The sequence below is a fragment of the Mustelus asterias genome, chromosome 12 (assembly GCF_964213995.1).
Source record: "Mustelus asterias chromosome 12, sMusAst1.hap1.1, whole genome shotgun sequence".
NCBI lineage: Eukaryota > Metazoa > Chordata > Chondrichthyes > Carcharhiniformes > Triakidae > Mustelus > Mustelus asterias.
Window position 1 is genome coordinate 56,388,162 of NC_135812.1, and position 19,314 is coordinate 56,407,475.

A 19,314-nucleotide genomic window follows, 5' to 3' on the forward strand; every position below is an offset into this window, starting at 1 on the left:
GTTTAGTACCTCAGGACTCCATCCTTGGTCTTCTGCATCATTTAGATTTTGCCTTCAGTACATGTTATATTAGCTCTACATCACCACCATCAACCCATTGTTCCCAACATCACCAACGACAATTTGACTTTAAGAGACGAATGAGCTAAATCTTCAAACTTGGAGCAATCTCTTGGCTCAATAAACGCACATGACCCACCGGCCCATCATCTCAGTTATTGCCAGCCTGAATGTGTGGAACCTAAGTTTGGTGTTCAGCCACATATACTGCTTCCACCGCAACATCTTTTCATTCCCCTAAAATCACCCTCACCTGCTCATGTATCAAAACCCAAAACCATACTTTCAGCAACTCAGGCCAGTGATTCTGCAATACTCTCCTTGTTAGCTTCACTGTATCCATCAGCTGTAAACTGTAATGATACACTGGATCAGCTTGTACTGGTAACATTCAGCTCCACATCAGCATCTCCTCCATTGATATACAAGATGATTGGTGTGATAGTGAAGTGGTTATATTATTGGTTTAGTCATCGCTGGGTCGGTGCAATAATCAGGAAAATGAGAGCTCATGTCCCGCCTGGCAATCTGAGAACGAGTGTGCTGCTTGCTGCAATGAGTACGCTTTGGAGTCAGCCAAAAACAGGGACTTGGGTAAAATAAGGTGAAGCTGACAGACCGAGAGCGGAGCTCAGTCCAGGCAGGAGAGGAATGAAGCACAGCAGAGCTTCAGAAGCAAGGAAACTGCTTTGGTGAGTAGTGGGCAAGATTGAGCAATTGTTATTAGATTATAGCTTGGGTCATTGTCTGTGCGGAGTCTGCATGTTCCCTCCCCACCCCGTGTCTGCATGAGTTTCCTCCGGGTGCTCTGGTTTCCTCCCACAGTCCAAAAGACGTGCTGGTTAGGTGCATTGGCCATGCTAAATTCTCCCTCAGTGTTACCTGAACAGGCGCCGGAGTGTGGCGACTAGGGGATTTTCAGTCACTTCATTGCAGTGTTAACGCAAGTCTACTTGTGACACTAATAAACAAACTTTAAATTGCAAGTCATTGTTTAAACAAGGGTAAGGACTTATTTAATTTATTTTACTTATTAAAAAAATTCTCAAGTTTTAAATTTAAAGGGTTTAGTCCTGGCAGGACAGCTCAAAGCCACGGTTTACACCTCCTGCTCTATCTGGGAAGCTGGGCACATTTCCACATTGCCCGGGACTAGCATGTGTGCAAGTATGCTCAGCTGCAGTTCCTGGGAGCTCGGGTTTTGGAGCTGGAGACATCGTGGAGCATCCACTGTGAATAGCACGTTTAAAGAGGTGGTCACACTGCGGCTGAAAGGACTTTTAAAAAAAAAATTCATTCATGGGACACGTGGTTCGCTGGCTGGCCAGCCAGCATTTATTGCCCATCCCTAGTTGTCGAGGGCAATTGAAAGTCAACCACATTGCTGTGGCTCTGGAGTCACATGTAGGTCAGACCAGGTCAGGATGGCAGATTTCCTTCCCCAAGGGACATTCGTGGACCAGATGGGTTTTTCCAACAATTGACAATGGTTTCATGGTCATGAGGAAGGAAGAGAATGGGTGACCACCAGGCAGTCTAAGTGAAATAGGCATGTAGGTCAGGAGTCCACTGGGATCTCGCCCACAAATGGGTATTCCATTTTGGAGGCTGATGAGGGTGCTGGTTCCTCCAAGGAGTGCTGACAGAGCCAAGTTTCTGGCACCACAAACAGCTGTGTGTACAGGAGAGGACAGGAAGAGAAGAGCAGCAATAGTAATGGGGATTCTATAGCCAGGGGAACAGATAGGCGCTACTGGGGCTATCAACGTGACTCCGGGATGCCTCCCTGGTGCCAGGGTCAGGAATGTCAGTGAACGGCTGCAGGGCATCCGGAAAGGGGAGGGTGATAAGGCAGAGGTCACGGTGCATGTTGGTAACAATGGCATGGATAGAAAGAAGGATGAGGTCTTGCATCGAGAATTCAGGGAGCTAGGCAGTAGACTAAAAAGCAGAACCTCTTGGATTGTAATCTCTGACACGTGTGAGTGAACACAGAAATAGGAGAATAGTGCCGATGACTGCGTGGCTTACGAGATGGTGCAGGAGGGAAGGTATTAGATTCCTGGATCACTGGGACCATTTTGTGGGAAGGTAGCACCTGTACAAGTGGGACGGTCTACATTTGAACCAGAGCGGGACTAATGTCCTTGCAGGCAGGTCTGCTCGTGATGTTGGTCGGCGTTTACACTAAATAGGGACACAGCATAATACAGTAAAACAATCAAGTCAGATGGAGCACAGTTGTATCAAGTTTCAAGGGAGTGGTTTCCACTTTAATGCCAGGAGTATTACAGGTAAAATAAATGAGTTAAGGGCGATGATTGACACATGGAAGCGTGATATTGCAGCCATCATAACATCGTGGTTGTTTAGAGGGGGACGGGGCAGGATTGGCAGCTCAACATTCCGGGATATAAAATCTTCAGGAGGGACAGGGGAGGGGGTAAAAGAGGAAGAGGTATTGCATTATTAGTTAAGGAGTCAGTTACTGGAGTAAGGAGAGATGATATCTTAGAGGTGGCATCAAGTGAATCTTTGTAGGGAGAATTTAGGAATAAAAAGGGGGAAGTCACATTGCTACTTGTTGACTATAGACCCCCAGATAGGAGTAAATATGTGCACAATTCGCAGAGGGTGTAAAAATAATAATAGGGTAATTACATTAGGGGATTTGAACTTTCCCAACATTAACTGGGATAGACAGATATTGGAGATGTTGGCAGGCTTAAATGTGGACAAATCTCCAGATCCGGATTAATTGCTGCTGTGGGAGGCAAGGGAGGAGATTGCAAGGGCTCTGACCCAAATTTTTAATTCCTCTCTAGCCATAGAGGAGATGCCAGTGGACTGGAGAATAGCTAATGTGGTTCCGCTATTTAAGAAGGGTTGTAGAGATAAGCCAGACACGGTAGCACAGTGGTTAGCACTGCTGCCTCAAAGCGCCATGGCCCCAGGTTGGATTCCTGGTTTGGGTCACAGTGCAGACTCTGCACTGACATTCTCCCCATGTCTGCGTGGGTTTCCTCCCACAGTCTGAAAGACGTGCAGGCTAGGTGCATTGGACATGCTAAATTCTCCCTCAGTATAACCGAACAGGCGCCGGAGTGTGGCGACTAGGGGATTTTCACAGTAAACTTCACTGCAATGTAAATGCGACACTACTTGTGACATTAATGAATAAACCTAAGCTCTTAAAAAAAAAGGAACTACAGACCAGTGAGTCTCATGTCAGTGGTAGGGAAACTATTGGGAGAAAATTCTGAAGGAGAGCATCAATCTCCGCTTGCAGAGGCAAAGGCTGATCAGGGATAGTCAATATGGCTTTGTCAGAGGGAGGTTATGCCCAACAAATTTGATTCAATTTTCTGAGGTGGTGACCAGGTGTGTAGAGGAGGGTAGTGTAGTTTGCGACAGTTTATATGGATTTCAGCAAAGCCTTTGACAAAATGCCACGTGGGAGGCTTATAAAGACGACAAATGCACATGGGATACAAGGTAATTTGATAAAGTGGATTCCAAATTGGCTCAGTTGTAGGAGACGGAGGGTGCTGACAGAAGGCTGCTTTAGTGAATGGAAGCCAGTGTCCAGTGGCATACCACAGGGATCCATGCTGGGTATCGTATTGTTCATCATTTATATAAACAACATAGATAAGAGAGAGAGAGGCGGATTAGTAAATTTGTAGATGACACAAAGATTGGCTAGGTGGTTAACAGTGAGGTTGAGTGTCTTGGGCTACAGGAAGAAATAGACGGGATGGTCAAATGGGCAGATAAAATTTAACTCTGAAAAGTGAGAGCTGATACACTTTGGAAGGTGTAATTTGACAAGGAAGTATTCAATGGATGGCATGACACTAGGAAGTTCTGTAGAGCAAAGAGACCTTGGCATGTTTGTCCATAGTTTTCAGAATACAGAAAGACATGTTAGTAGGGTGGTGAAAAGGCATATGGGACATTTGCCTTTATCAATTGAGCCATAGATTACAAAAGCAGGGAGGTTAGGAGTTGTCTAGAACTTTGGTGAGGCCACAGCTGGAGTAGTGTGTGCAGTTCTGGGTCACCACGTTATATGAAGGATGTGATCGCACTGGAGGGAGTGCAGAGGAAATTCACCAGGATGTTGCCTGGGATGGAACATTTAAGTTGAGAGGTTGGGTAGGCTTGGGTTGTTTTTGTTAGAGAAGACTGAGGGGCGACCTGATCGAGGTGTATAAGATTATGAGGGACATGGGCAGAGTGGATAAGGAGCAGCTGTTCCCCTTAGTTGAAAGGTGAGTCACGAGGGGACATAGGTTCAAGGTGAGGGGCAGGAGGTTTAGGGGAGGAAAAACCCTTTTACACAGAGGGCGAGGACGGTTGAAATGTGCTTCCTGTGATGGTGGTCGAGGCGGGTTGACTCACTTCCTTTATAAAGTACTTGGATGAGCACTTGGCACATCATAACATTATAGGCTATGGGCCAAGTGCTGGTAAATGGGATTAGGTGGAGGTCTTGTGTTTCTCACATATTGGGGACACAAGATGAAGGTGAGGGGCTGGATGTTTAAGAGAGGGTACGAGGAAAAAACCTTTCTACCCAGAAGAGGGGTGGCATGGGGGCACAGTGGCTAGTTCAATTTCCAGGGACCCGGGTTCAATTCTGGTCTTGGGTGACTGTGTAGCGTTTGCATCTTCTCCCCGTGTCTTCAAGGATTTCCTCTGGTTGCTCTGATTTCCTCCCACACTCCAAAGATGGGCGGGTTAGGTTGATTGGCCATGCTAAATTGCCCCTTAGTCAGGGGGACTAACGGTGTAAATAAGTGGGGTCAGAGGGATAGGGCCTGGGTGGGATTGTTGTTGGTGCAGACTCAATGGACCAAATGGCCTCCTGCTGCAGTGTAGGAATTCTATAATGGTGATGGTCTGGAATGCGCTGCCTGGGAGGGTGGTGGAGGCGAGTTGCCTCACATCCTTTAAAAACTATCTGGATGAGCACTCAGCACGTTGTAACATTCAAGGCTATGGGCCAAGTGCTGGTAAATGAGGTTAGTAGGTAGGTCAGGTGTTTCTCATGTATCAGTGCAGATCCGATGGGCTGAAGGTCCTCTTCTGCACCGAGAGATTTTGAGAAGCCAATGAATGAAACTTTGTGTCACGAGCCATAGTTTCTGCTTGTGACACGCCACATAAACCAGCACCCACCTTGTTTGAAACTTGTGCTCACAATGCCAAAGGGCATCACTGCCACAAACATATTACAAATCATTCCCTCCATATAGAATTCCAGCTTAATGCAAGCTGAGTGATGCTCTTCTGTAGCGAATCTCTTACAGAATAAGAAAGAGTTTCATAGCTGACATTGTGGATTGTGAACTCCTGTGGGTCAGAATGTGCACTGTCGCTAATCAAGCTATTATAATGCTTGATAAAGTCGGCACCAGCTCGTTGCCTCCCAGCCAGTGTTGACGTCAGCTACACCATCATATCTGCCCCCATGCATTGATTTAAAAAGCAAAATATTTGCTGTCCTTGGTGGTTGTTCTAGCCACATCCAAAATGTACATAAAGAAAGTTAATGTAATACAATGCAGAATGTCTGTTCTTCGGAGCCGATAATGACTGGGCTGCATTGACCTATTGAACTGATAGCAACTGAAACATAGTTAATGTAACAGCTGCAGGTTTTCTACAGATATTAAACTGAAAGTTGCATGCCAAGACACAAAGGTCTTCAATCTTCTGCTGAAAATGTAAAAAGCATGCAGTGCTTTACTAACTGTGCGGCAGAGTGCATGGTATAAATAGGGCTTCCATAAACAGTAACATCACAGGTTTACACAGAACTGTCCTGTGCAAACACCACTTGTGTACAAAGTACAAACAGGCCTTCCTGTGTAAACACCAGTGCACACAGCACAGAGCGACCCAGGACAGATACCATCGCACTGTATACAGAAAAAAACTGGCTGCCCTTCTCCTTCCAGGATACAGTTCCACACGTTGTTAATCTAAGAGTCAGTCTCCATGGTGCCTCACGATCAAGCTTGATGCTGTCCAACTTGTGTAAACAGGGCTCTATTTAAATGAGCCGACTCATTTTGCTTTGCCTAAATGATCCAAAGACCGCAATGAATTTCAATGAATGAAAGACTGAGTTACAATGGAGTTTTGTCATCGCACTGGCCTGCTGCTATGGTGATAACCAGGAACTGCAACCATATTTACTGAATACTGAGCAGATGCAAAAACGAATGACCTATGCCTTGTCACAGCTCCAGATTTCCATCACTCCACTCTGCTGTAATATCATATTGGACAGAGTTTGGACAGCACTCAGTGGACAATAAATCACAGCACAACAGCCCCAGTTTGATACTGATGTGCCAGTTTGTGTGGGTGACTGGTGGAAGAAATGACATACCCAGTACAGAGGCTCAGTGAGGGAAAATAGTGTTTTCCTGTGGTTGGGCTGAAGCACATTATTTGAATAGTGTCGAGGCATCTATTCCATACATTGAAAGATGTGGGAGTGCTTCAAGTGGAGTCTCCTCCATTCCAATATCTTCACAGGCACAAATAAAAGCTCAGGAATCTGACCATTTGGGATGACAAACTGAAGCATCCAGCGCCCGGTGCCACAAATAGAGAGAAGAAATGGCCTTCCTATAGAATCAAAGAGGTATACAGCACAGAAAAAGGCCCTTCGACCCACTGCATCTGCGCCAAAGTCAAACCACCAAACTATTCTAATCCCATTTTCTAGCACTTGGCCCATAGCCTTGTCTGCCTTGACATTGCAAGTGCACATCTAAATACTTCAGTGTTAAGAGGGTCTCTGCCTCCATCATCCTTTCAGGCAGTGTTCCAGATTCCCACCATCTTTTGGGTGATAAAGTTTTTCCTCACATCCCCTCTAAACCTCCTGCCCCTTGCCTTCAATCTATCAGTACTGGGGGCCCAGTTTGTCCACTGCTCATGATCTAGATTTGAGAGAATATACTGAAGCTAGCAGAAGAGATTGAACGAAGAGGGGCAGTGGACTATGAAGAGGTGGGCACAAACATTTAGATACATTAGACCAATAGGCAAAACAATAACAGATGGAGTTTGTCACAACAATGCATGGGTTGTATACTTTGGATATAAGCAAGGCAGAGGAAAATAGAGTGCAAGTGGGGGAAATACAGAATAGGTGGAAATGCACAGAGATTGTGCCCAGTTTTGGGAGCCAGGTACTGAACTAAGATTGGATGGGATTGTGGTCGGTGCAGACTTGATGGGCCCAATGGCCTCTTTCTGCACTGTAGGGTTTCTATGATATGAGAGACTGGATGAACTTGGGTTATATCCCTTAGAGATGAGGAGGGTATGCAATCATCTGATCAGAACTTTAAAATAGTGAATGGAATGGATGGGTGGAAGTGACACTTTGATCGGAATGTTACCCAATAAAAATCACTGACCAGCCATACATGAGGCGATAGTGACACCACAGCACTAATTTTAGTTAAAAAAACATCTTGCATATTCATATAATAGATCATTACACTTTGCAGAACAAGAGAGAATCCAACCACTTCCCCTTGACATTCACTGATATTATCATCACCGAATCCCCCACTATCAACACCCTGGAGGTTGCCAATGACCAAAAACTAACCTGAACCAGCCATATAAATACTATGGCTACAAGAGCAGTTCAGAGTTTAGAAGAATAAGGGGTGACTTGATTGAAACACAAGATCCTCAAGACGCTTCACACCATCCAGGGCAAAGCAGCCCCGCTTGATTGCTACTCCTTCCACATATATTCATTCCCTCATTCATATATTCATTCCCTCATTCATATATTCATTCCTTCATTCATTCCCATACAGGGCAGCATGGTGGCACAGTGGTTAGCACTGCTGCCTCACAGCACCAGGGACCCGGGTCACTGTCTGTGCGGAGTCTGCATGTTCTCCGTGTCTGCGTGGGTTTCCTCTGGATGCTCCGGTTTCCTCCCACAATCCGAAAGACATGCTGGTTAGGTGCATTGGCCCGAACAGGCGCCGGAGTGTTACGACTCGGGGGAATTTTACTGTAACTTCATTGCAGTGTTAATGTAGGCCTTACTTGTGACTAATAAATAAACTACTTTTTTTCTCCACCACCAAACAGTGACAGCTGTGTACACCATCTATAAGATGCACTGCAACAACTCACCAAGGCTCCTTTGACAGCACCTGCCTAATCTGTGGCCTCGACCACCTAAGAGAACAAGGGCAGCAGATGCATAGGACCACCACCACCTGCAAGTTGCCCCCTAAGCCCCACACCATTGTGACCAAGAACAATATCAATGTTCCCCTGCTGCCGCCGGGTCAAAATCCTACAAACCTCAGCTAATAGCACTGTGGATGTACCTGCACCTGATGGACTGCAGTGGTTCAAGAAGGTAGCTCACTACCATTTCTCAAGGGTAATTAGGGGTGAGCAATAAAATGCTGATTTATTCAGTGTGCCCATATCTCATGCAAAACAAATAGTCCGCACAAAAATATACTTAAATATCTACAACCATTCTGTACTCAATGGAGTAAAACAGTCTCAACAATCAAAAACACATACTTTGTGTGTTTGTCAGTAAACTGGAAAGATGCAAAACAGAGTTAAAGTTCACATGCATATACCATGCAAATGAGTAATGAGATTATAGGCCCAGTGAGGAAGTCTATTGTTCGTATTTTAGTAATGAATCAGAAATGCAGGCCTAGATCAGCTAAGATATTAGACAGCACAGGTTGGACAATTCAGAAGGGACAGGATCTTACAATTAGAAGCATACCAGACTAAAAGCAAATGCCAGGAAATAAAGTCTTTACTAAGATTCTGAGCCCCTGAAACATCAGGCCACAGATGAAAAATCAACTGAAGGGAGATGAACTGCTCATTTGAGAAGCAAGTGTACTCAGGAATATGGAGAGTGGACAAGGGATTAGGATCACAAATTATTCTGAGGTGATATGACAAAGGTTTATTGAGTTAAATGGTCAACTCCTGCTCATTTTGAAAAACACAGATTTATGCCAACTCTTCCCCCATGGTTAGTTTCTAATCATGCCTGGGATTCTTTGCTTTATTCTAATCAAGTCCACACTCATTACCAACTGCTTCCGTGGCAGAAGGATCAGTAACTATAGGATATAGATTTAAGGTGATCAGTAAAAGAACTAGAGACAACATGAGAAAACAACCTTCGTTTGCAATATCTGGACCATTGGGGTCTCTTCCGGGGCAGGTGGGACCTGTACAAGGAGGACGGGTTGCATCTAAACTGGAAGGGCATAAATATTCTGGCCAGGAGGTTTGCTAGTGTCGCACGGGAGGATTTAAACTAGTTTGGCAAAGGAGTGGGAACCAAAGCAAAGGTGAATTAACTGAAGGGGAACCAGAGAGTAGGGCCAGTAAGACTCGGAGAAAGAGCAGGCAGGGTGTGGTTGTTAATCAGAGTGTCTAGTGGACTGAAATGCATTTGTTTCAATGCGAGAAGCGTAACAGGTAAGGCAGCTGAACTTAGAGCTTGGAACTATGATATTGTTATTACAGAGACTTGGTTAAGGGAAGGACAGGATTGGCAGCTTAACATTCCAGATAGAACAGGAGGAAAGAGAGGAGGGGGAGTTGCACTTTTGATTAAGAAAAACATCATGGCAGTACTAAGAGGGGATATATCCGAGAATTTGCCCATTGAGTCTACATGGGTTGAACTGAGAAATGAGGGGGAAATCACTTTGATAGGGTTGTACTATAGGCTCCCAAATAGTCAGCGGGAAATTGGGGAGCAAATATGCAAGGAGATTACAGATAGCTCCAAGAAAAATAGGGTGGTAATAGTAGGGGAATTAACTTTCCCAACATTGACTGGGATGGCCATAGTATTAGAGGCTTGGATGGAGAGAAATTTATTGTGTATTAAGGAGAAATTTCTCATTATGTGGATGGCCCGATTAGGGGGTGGGCAAAACTTGAACTCCTCTTGGGAAATAAGGAAGGGCAGGTGACAGAGGTGTTAGTGAGGGATCGCTTTGGGACCAGTGACCATAATTCTATTGGTTTTCAGATAGCTATGGAGAATGAAAGGTCAAGCCCAAAAGTTAAAATTCTAAGTTGGGGCAAGGCCAATTTTGATGATATCAGACAGGAACTTTCAACAGTTAATTGGGGGAGTCTGTGGGAAGGCAAAGGGACGTCTGGTAAGTGGGAGGCTTTCAAAAGTGTGTTAACCAGGGTTCAGGGTAAACACATTCCTCTTATAGTGAAGGGCAAGGCTGGCAGAAGAGGGCACCCTGGATGACTCTGGATATTAAGGGCCTGGCCAAGAAGGAGGAGGCACAGTAAGAAGTTTAACAACACCAGGTTAAAGTCCAACAGGTTTATTTGGTAGCAAAAGCCACACAAGCTTTCGAGGCTCTGAGCCCCTTCTTCAGGTGAGGCACATGACATGCATAGGCAGCTGGGATCAAGTGGATCCCTTGAAGAGTATAGAGGGTGTCGGAATAGAGTTGAGAGAAATCAGGAGGGTAAAAAGGGAACACAAGATTGTTTTGGCAGATAAGGCAAAGGAGAATCCAAAGAGCTTCTACAAATACATAAATGGCAAAAGAGTAACTAGGGAGAGAGTCGGGCCTCTTAAGGATCAACAAGGTCATCTATGTGCGGATCCACAAGAGATGGGTGAGATCCTAAATGAATATTTCTCAACAATATTCACTGTTGAGAAAAGCATGGATGTTAGGGAACTTGGGGAAATAAATAGTGATGTCTTGAGGAGTGTACTTAGAGGAGGTGGTGCTGGAAATCTTAAAGTGCATCAAGGTAGATAAATCCCTGGGACCTGAAGAAGTGTATTCCAGGACACGGTGGGAGGCTAAGGAGGAAATTGCGAGTCCCCTAGCAGAGATATAGATATTTGAATCATCAATAGTCACAGGTGAGGTGCTTGAAGATTGGAGGGTGGCCTTTGTTTAAGAAGGGCTGTAGGGAAAAGCCTGGGGACTACAGGCCGATGAGCCTCACATCTATAGGGGTAATTTGTTACAAGGTATTTTGAGAGACAGGATCTACAGGTATTTAGTGATGCAAGGACTGATTAGGGACATCAGCACGGCTTTGTGAGTGGAAAATCATGTCTCACAAATTTGATTGAGTTTTTTTGAAGGGGTAACCAAGAAGGTAGATGAGGGCAGTGCAGTTGATGTTGTCTACATGGACTTTAGCAAGGCCTTTGACAAGGTACCGCATGGTAGGTTGTTGCACAAGGTTAAATCTCAAGGGAACCAGGGTGAGGTAGCCAAATGGATACAAAATTGGCTTGATGACAGAAGACAGAGGGTGGTTGTGGAGGGTTGTTTTTCAAACTGGAGGCCTGTGACCAGTGGTGTGCCTCGGGGATCAGTGCTGGGTCCATTGTTATTTGTCATTTATATTAATAATTTGGATGAGAATTTAGGAGGCATGGTTAGTAAGTTTGCAGATGACACCAAGATTGGTGGCATAGTGGACAGTGAAGGTTATCTCCAATTGCAACGGGATCTTGATCAATTGGGCCAGTGGGCTGGTGAATGGCAGATGGAGTTTAATTTAGGTAAATGCGAGGTGATGCATTTTGGTAGATCGAACCAGGGCAGGACTTACTCAGCTAATGGTAGGGCGTTGGGGAGAGTTATAGAACAAGGTTCTACAACACAGGTTCATAACTCCTTGAAAGTGGAGTCACAGGTGGACAGAGTGGTGAAGAAGGCATTTGGCATGCTTGGTTTCATCGGTCAGAACATTGAATACAGGAGTTGGGACGTCTTGTTGAAGTTGTACAAGACATTGATATGGCCGCACTTGGAATACTGTGTACAGTTCTGGTCACCGTATTATAGAAAGGATATTATTAAACTAGAAAGAGTGCAGAAAAGATTTACTAGGATGCTACCAGGACTTGATGGTTGAGTTATAAGGAGAGGCTGGATAGACTGGGACTTTTTCCCCTGGAGCATAGGAGGCTTAGTGGGGATCTTAGAGGTCTATAAAATAATGAGGGGCATAGATCAGCTAGATAGACAATATCTTTTCCCAAAGGTAGGGGAGACTAAAACTAGAGGGCATAGGTTTAAGGTGAGAAGGGAGAGATACAGAAGGGTCCAGAGGGGCAATTTTTTCACACAGAGGGTCTGAGTGTCTGGAACAAGTTGCCAGAGGTAGTAGTAGAGGCGGGTACAATTGTGTCTTTTAAAAAGCATTTAGATAGTTACATGGGGACGATGGGCATAGAGGGATATGGGCCAAAAGCGGGCAATTGGGATTAGCTTTGGGGTTTTAAAAAAGGGCAGCATGGACAAGTTGGGCTGAAGGGTCTGTTTCCATGGCTATAAACCTCTATGACTCTATGACTAGGATACAGATGTTTCAGGCGGGCTAGAGGGGGATGTAAAAGGGGTGGCGGAGTTGCACTACTGGTTAAGAATATCACAGCTGTACTGCGGGAGGACACCTCGGAGGACTCATATAGCGAGGCAATATGGGTGGAGCTCAGGAACAGGAAGGATGTAGTCACAATGTGGGGGTTTACTATAGGTCGCCCAACTGCCAGCGGGAGATAGAGGAACAGATATGTAGGCAGATTTTGGCAAGGTGTAAAAGTAACAAGGTTGTTGTGGTGGGGGATTTTAACTTCCCCTATATCGACCGGGGCCCACTTTATGCTAGGGGCGTGGATGGGGCAGAGTTTGTAAGGAGCATCCAGGAGGGTTTCTTGAAACAGTATGTAGATAGTCCAACGAAGGAAGTGGCCGTTCTGGACCTGGTATTGGGGAATGAGCCCTGCCAGGTGGTTGACGTTTCAGTAGGGGAGCAGTTCTGGAACAGTGACCACAATTCAGTAAGCTTTAAGGGACTGATGGATAAAGCTAAGTGTAGTCCTCAAGTTAAGGTGCTAAATTGGGGGAAGGCTAATTACAACAATATTAGGGAGGAACTGAAGTAGATTGGGGGAGGCTTTCAATTGCAAGTTGATAGGGATTCAGGACTGGCACATTCCTGTAAGGATGAAAGATAATATGGCAAGTTTTGGGAACCTTGGATAACGAGAGATATTGTGAGACTAGTCAGAGAGAAAAAGGAAGCATTTGTCAAGGCTAGGAAGCTGGGAACACACGAAGCAAGTGTACAATACAAGGAAAGTAGAAAGAAACTTAAACAAGGAGTAAGGAGGGCTAAAAGGGGTCACAAAAAAGCATCGGCCAACAGGATTAAGGAAAATCCTAATGCTTTTTATACATATATGAAGAGCAAGAGGATAGCCATGGAGAGGGTTGGCCCACTCAAGGACAGGGGAGCGAATCGGTTTGTGGAGCCAGAGGAAATGGGCCAGGTATTAAATGAGTGAGTACTTTGCGTCAGTATTCACCAAAGAGAAGGACTTGGTAGATGATGAGTCTGGGGAAGGGTGTGTAGATAGTTTGAATCATGTTGAGATCAAAATGGCAGTAGTTTTGGGATTCGAGAAACATTAAGGTAGACAAGTCCCCAGGGCTTGATGGGATATACCCAGAATACAGAGAGGCCAGGGAGGAAATTGCTGGGGTCCTGAGAAGTTTTTGTATCCTCACTGGCTACAGGGGAGGTCCCAGAGGATTGGAAAATAGCCAATGTTGGTCCTTTAAGAAGGGTAGCAAGAATAATCCAGGTAATTACAGGCCCATGAGCCTTATGTCAGTGGTAGGGAAATTATTGGAGAGGATTCTTCGAGACAGGATTTACTCCCACTTGGAAATAAGTGGACGTATTAGCGAGAGGCAACATGGTTTTGTGAAGGGGAGGTTGTGTTTCACTAACTTGATAGAGGGTAGGGTAGTGGATGTTGTCTGCACGGGCTTCAGTAAGGCCTTTGACAAGGTCCTTCATGGCAGATTGGTGCCGAAGGTGAAGTTGCATGGGATCAGAGATGAGCTGGCAAGGTGAATACAGAACTGGCTCGGTCACAGAAGACAGAGGGTAGCAGTGGAAGGGTGTGTTTCTGAATGTAGGGCTGTGACAAATGGTGTTCCTCAGGGATCAGTGCTGGGACCTTTGCTGTATAAATGATTTGGAGGAAAATGTAACTGGTTTGATTAGTAAGTTTGCAGATGACACAAAGGTTAGTGGATGTGGGGATAGCGATGAGGACCATCAGAGGATACAGCAGGATATAGATCGGTTGGAGACTTGGGCGGAGAGATGGCAGATGAAGTTTAATCCGGACAAATGAGAGGTAATGCATTTTGGAAGGTCTAATACAGATAGGAAATATACTATAAATGGTAAAACCCTTAAGAGTATTGATAAGCAAAGGGTGTACAGGTACACAGGTCACTGAAAGTGGCAGTGCAGGTGGAGAAGGTAGTCACGAAAGCATACGGCATGCTAGCCTTCATCAGCCGGGGCACTGAGTTTAAAAATTGGCAAGTCACGTTGCAGCTTTATAGAACCTTAGTTAGGCCGCACTTGGAATATCGTGTTCAATTCTGGTCGCCACACTACCAGACAGATGTGGAGGTTTTGGAGAGGGTACAGAAAAGATTTTACCAGGATGTTGCCTGGCATGGAGGGCATTAGCTATGAGGAGAGGTTGGAGAAACTTGGTTTGTTCTCACTGGAACGACGTACATTGAGGGGAGACCTGATAGAAGTCTACAAGATTTATGAGGGGGCATGGACAGAGTGGATAGCTTTTTCCCCAGGATGGAAGAGTCAATTACTAGGGGACACAGGTTTAAGGTACGAGGGGCAAGGTTTAGAGAAGATGTACAAGGCAATTTTTTTTTTAAAACACAGAGGGTGGTGGGTGCCTGGAACTTGTTGCCGGGGGAGGTAGTGGAAACAGGTACGATGGTGGAAAAAGGTACGATAGTGACTTTTAAGGGGGAGTCTTGACAAATACATGTGAATGGAGGGATATGGTCCCCGGAAGGGTAGGGGGTTTTAGTTCAGTCGGGCAGCATGGCGGTGCAGGGTTGGAGGGCTGAAGGGCCTGTTCCTGCCCTGTAATTTTCTTTGTTCTTTGAACAGATCGACATGAATGCCTAAACATATCAAGGCTTAATATGAGAATGATATTCAAGTCCAGCATTACACAAGCAGGGTCAGACCACCAAAAATTTGAGACAACACAAACAGTTCAAAGTATGGTTAAGATATAGGCAGACATATTTTCACAGAGCATACAGTTGGGCTTGCTGATGCACATACATGAGAAGTCAGCCTGTACATTACTTCTATTGAAACAGCATTGACGAGAGAACTGAACTTTTCCTCCACAGAAATTAAGTGAAGGCATTTGCAGCAAGAAAGTTTGTTGCCAACAAGTGCCATCACAAGGTTACAGACAACCCACTGCCACCCACCCCATTAAGAGTTGGGGAAGGCTGGCCAAACGCTCTCACTTACGGGTGTGGTTTCATTTCAATGTAGTTCTTGGGGATGAAGCCATCTTTTCCATTCAGCTCAGCTTTGTACCAGTTCTGATCACATTCCTCGTTTAAAACCTGTGGAGATTACATACACAGGCCGGTTACACTGGGCAATGAGCAGATGCACCCTTCAATGTGCTCATCTTCATTTAAAATAAAGCTTCAGAAACACAGATTAAAAATGAAGTCAGGATTAAGAAGAAAAATCAGACAGGAACTTTTTATTTCACCGAAAAGGTTATAAATAAATCAAAATGGAGAGTACGAGGAGTTGGGATGTGGTCTGGATATGTTCCTGAAGAGCAAATTGAGGGATAGACCATGAAGGTAAGGCTGACCTGAGTTTTCCAATGCTAAAAGCTTTTGCACTCTCCCGTATTCCCAGTTATTCTCTCCGAGCCCAGGGTGGGGGCAGCCTGCTCCCAGGTCACACTGCTCTGAACTGTGACAAAGTGTGTCAAAAGTGAGGACTCCTTATCATTGCTCCCTTCCGGTCATGCTGGCCTCAATAATCATTGCTTCAAATGTGATGGACAAACAGTATTGCTCAGAAATACAATTGGAACTTAATAAACTGTATAAAAGCACAGGTATTTCTACTCGAGGGTGGGTAGTAATGAGCTATGTCGGGTTCACGGTCCAGGCAATATATTTATATCGTGAATAGCTTTCCTCCTTCAGTGGTGTAGACTGTCGAGTACCTGCATCTGAACTGTCACGGGTTCAGAAGTGATGGAGAAACAGTATTGCTCAGAAATGGAAGCTTCATTTGTTACAGCCTTTAGAATAAGCACCTATTGTAGTGTTGCCACAGCTAATGAAGTCACAGAGTCGTAGAGGTTTACAGCATGGAAACAGGCCCTTCTGCCCAGCTTGTCCATGCCGCCCTTTTTTTTAAAGCTAGTCCCAATTGCCTGCATTTGGCCCATATCCCTCTATACCCATCTTACCCATGTAACTGTCTAAACGCTTTTTAAAAGTACTTTTTAAAAAATGTGTTGGTTGATCCCAGTAAGAGTTTTAACAACACCAGGTTAAAGTCCAACAGGTTTATTTGGTGGCAAATACCATTAGCTTTCGGAGCGCTGTTCCTTCGTCAGATGGAGTGGAAATCTGCTCTCAAACCAAATAAACCTGTTGGACTTTAACCCCTGGTGTTGTTAAACCTCTTACAATGTTTACCCCAGTCCAACGCCGGCATCTCCACATCTTGGTTGATCCCATACAGGGATGTCAGCAAATATGGTAATCAATTTGCACACCCTAAAATTTCACAACCAGCGAGATAAAGAACAAATTATTCTGCTTAGGTGATTTTTTTAGGAGAATGCAGGAACGCCCCTGCATCTTTTGTTTCCCCACAATGGGTTTCAGTTTAACATCTCACCTAAGAGATGCACTGATGCAGTTCTGCACTGGAGTGTCAACCTAACTCACTTGCTTTAGTCCTAAAGTAAGGCTCAAGACTTAAGTTACAATTGCATTGCAACAATATGGTTTCACATCTATTTTAACATAACAGCAGCTGGAGTGGGTCCTTCAAGCCTGATCCATAATTTTCAATAATACAGGCAGGCAATTCAGGATATCAGCACCATAAAAAAAATCAACAAAATATTATCGCAGGAGTGAAGGACATATTTATCTATTTCTTCTTACCCTGGAGACACTGAATTCTGCTTGGCAACTGCTCCAGCCTGGTAAGGCCCAATGGGAGGACTGAGGCAGCGAGCACTGACCCACTAAGGCATCAACTCCACTTTATATCTGCACCCAGCATCCAGTGCCACAAGTTTCACTGCATTGCCATCAAGCACATGAACCCTGTTGATTTCCATCCCTCCCAGCCAGAAAACAGCAATATATGATTCAACGAAGTGAATTTGATCATTGTCTTCTTAGCCCAGCCAGGAGGAAATTTTTCTATCAGTGATGGACATAATTTGAGTGTTTTAATAAGAAAACCCCTTTTTTTTTTTTACAAACAAAATGAAGATTTGGATAGATTGTCACCCTGCCAGATATTGGCCAAACTCAGTCCAACTAAGAGATGAATATCACCACCATGGGGTGCTACCAAAGGGATTTCGGGAGTACGCAGAAACCACTGGGGAACACCTATTCCTAACGTTCCACTGCAATTTTTAAAGGTCAAATTACCATGAATAGGCCACCTTCCGTGCTGCAATCATTCTATAATCGATTATGACAAAATTCTCAATTTATGAAAATACACCATCTGTTCAGTAACTGCACTGTTCACTCAAAGCCAAGGCACTGTAACTCAGCACTTCCTAAAATAAGACTTTTTTCTGTCATTGATCTGTGAAGTAGTCACTGCAACTGTTCACCTCACTTTGGATTTAGCTCCAACTTCTGGTGGCAAAGCCACGTGACTCTGCTATAGTTGTCTATTATTTAACAAGTACATAAGTCGGCAATGCAGTTGGAAAATTACCAGTAAACAGAGTAAAAGGACCTCTGATCCAGTGGGTTAATCATCCTTTCACCTTAAATCCATGTCATGGGGAGCAAGTTCCCAATCTCTCATGCATTACTCGGGTAGCACCTCCCCAAGCTGTATTAAACATTTGCTCACTAGTTTATATAATCTCATCACTCTCTCACAGCCCCATCTAATCATTACAATTCAGTGGCAGGAGGAAATAAAACACCTCACCCAGAGTGGGAAGTTTAAAGAATCAGAATAAATCATCAGTTTCATATGGGCAGCAGGGTTTTGGTAAGTGACCATAGAAGCCTGTGCTTACGTATCTGCTTCATCAGTGGCTGCAAAATTATCTTCCTTACTCCTTCAACATACATCTTGTTCCAAATGAGGTCAGAAAGAACCGTCTCCCACACACAAACCATTTTGAAACTTAACTCCTGGAACTTGTTAACTCAGCAAACTTAAACCCTCCATTTCACATGCTCCTGCATTGCCACCTTTGTGATTGCTATCATGCAGTTCAGTTGCAAATCTCTATTTATAATGATTTTGATGAAAGTCACATCAGAAACATTTACCCATTCTGATGCTGAACATTTTGCATTGTTCTGAGGAACAGTCGTCGATGAGAAACAGTCTCTCACCAAAGGTGATGCCTGACCTGCTGAGTATTTCCAGAGTTAGGTTTTATTTTAGATTTTCAATATCTGCAGTATTATGCTTTTGCATTACCGCATTGTTCCTGGTTACCAGTGTTTGACATTCCCTTTTTATCCGTTATTACAGGTACAAGGGGCAGAAGCTCAGTCTGAGAAAAACTAGAAATGAGCTTTGGAGACTGGTGGAGCCATTTTTGTGCTGAGGGAATATTCACTTCTACCTGAGCAGGGAGATAGGGCATCAGTTTAACCCAGAGATAGAGGCAAACCTGACAATACTGTACCCACCAGTACTGTACCCCAGTGTTATACAGAGACAGACCTGTACCCACCAGTACTGTACCCCAGTGTTAAACAGTGACAGACCTGTACCCCAGTGTTATACAGTGACAGACCTGTACCCCAGTGTTATACAGTGACAGACCTGTACCCCAGTGTTATACAGTGACAGACCTGTACATCAGTGTAATTCACTGATGGACCTGTCCTAACAAGTGGTGCAGACTGGCATTAACACTCAGAAGAGTGGGCGGCACGATAGCACAGTGGTTAGCACTGCTGCTTCACAGCTCCAGGGACCTGGGTTCGATTCCCAGCTTGGGTCACTGTGTGTGTGGAGTTTCCACATTCTCCTCGTGTCTGCGTGGGTTTCCTCCGGGTGCTCCGGTTTCCTCCCACAGTC

General features: G+C 44.7%; 1 protein-coding gene across 1 annotated transcript in view; it reads right to left on the minus strand.

Annotated features, from left to right (window-relative positions):
- Nucleotides 1–19,314, minus strand: part of LOC144501477 (growth factor receptor-bound protein 2) — a 198,591-nt gene that overhangs the window by 60,763 nt on the left and 118,514 nt on the right. Inside the window, exon 2 of the mRNA XM_078225262.1 lies at nucleotides 15,499–15,596. Within this exon, the coding sequence (XP_078081388.1) occupies nucleotides 15,499–15,596 (98 nt within the window). The remainder of the gene's footprint in view (nucleotides 1–15,498; nucleotides 15,597–19,314) is intronic.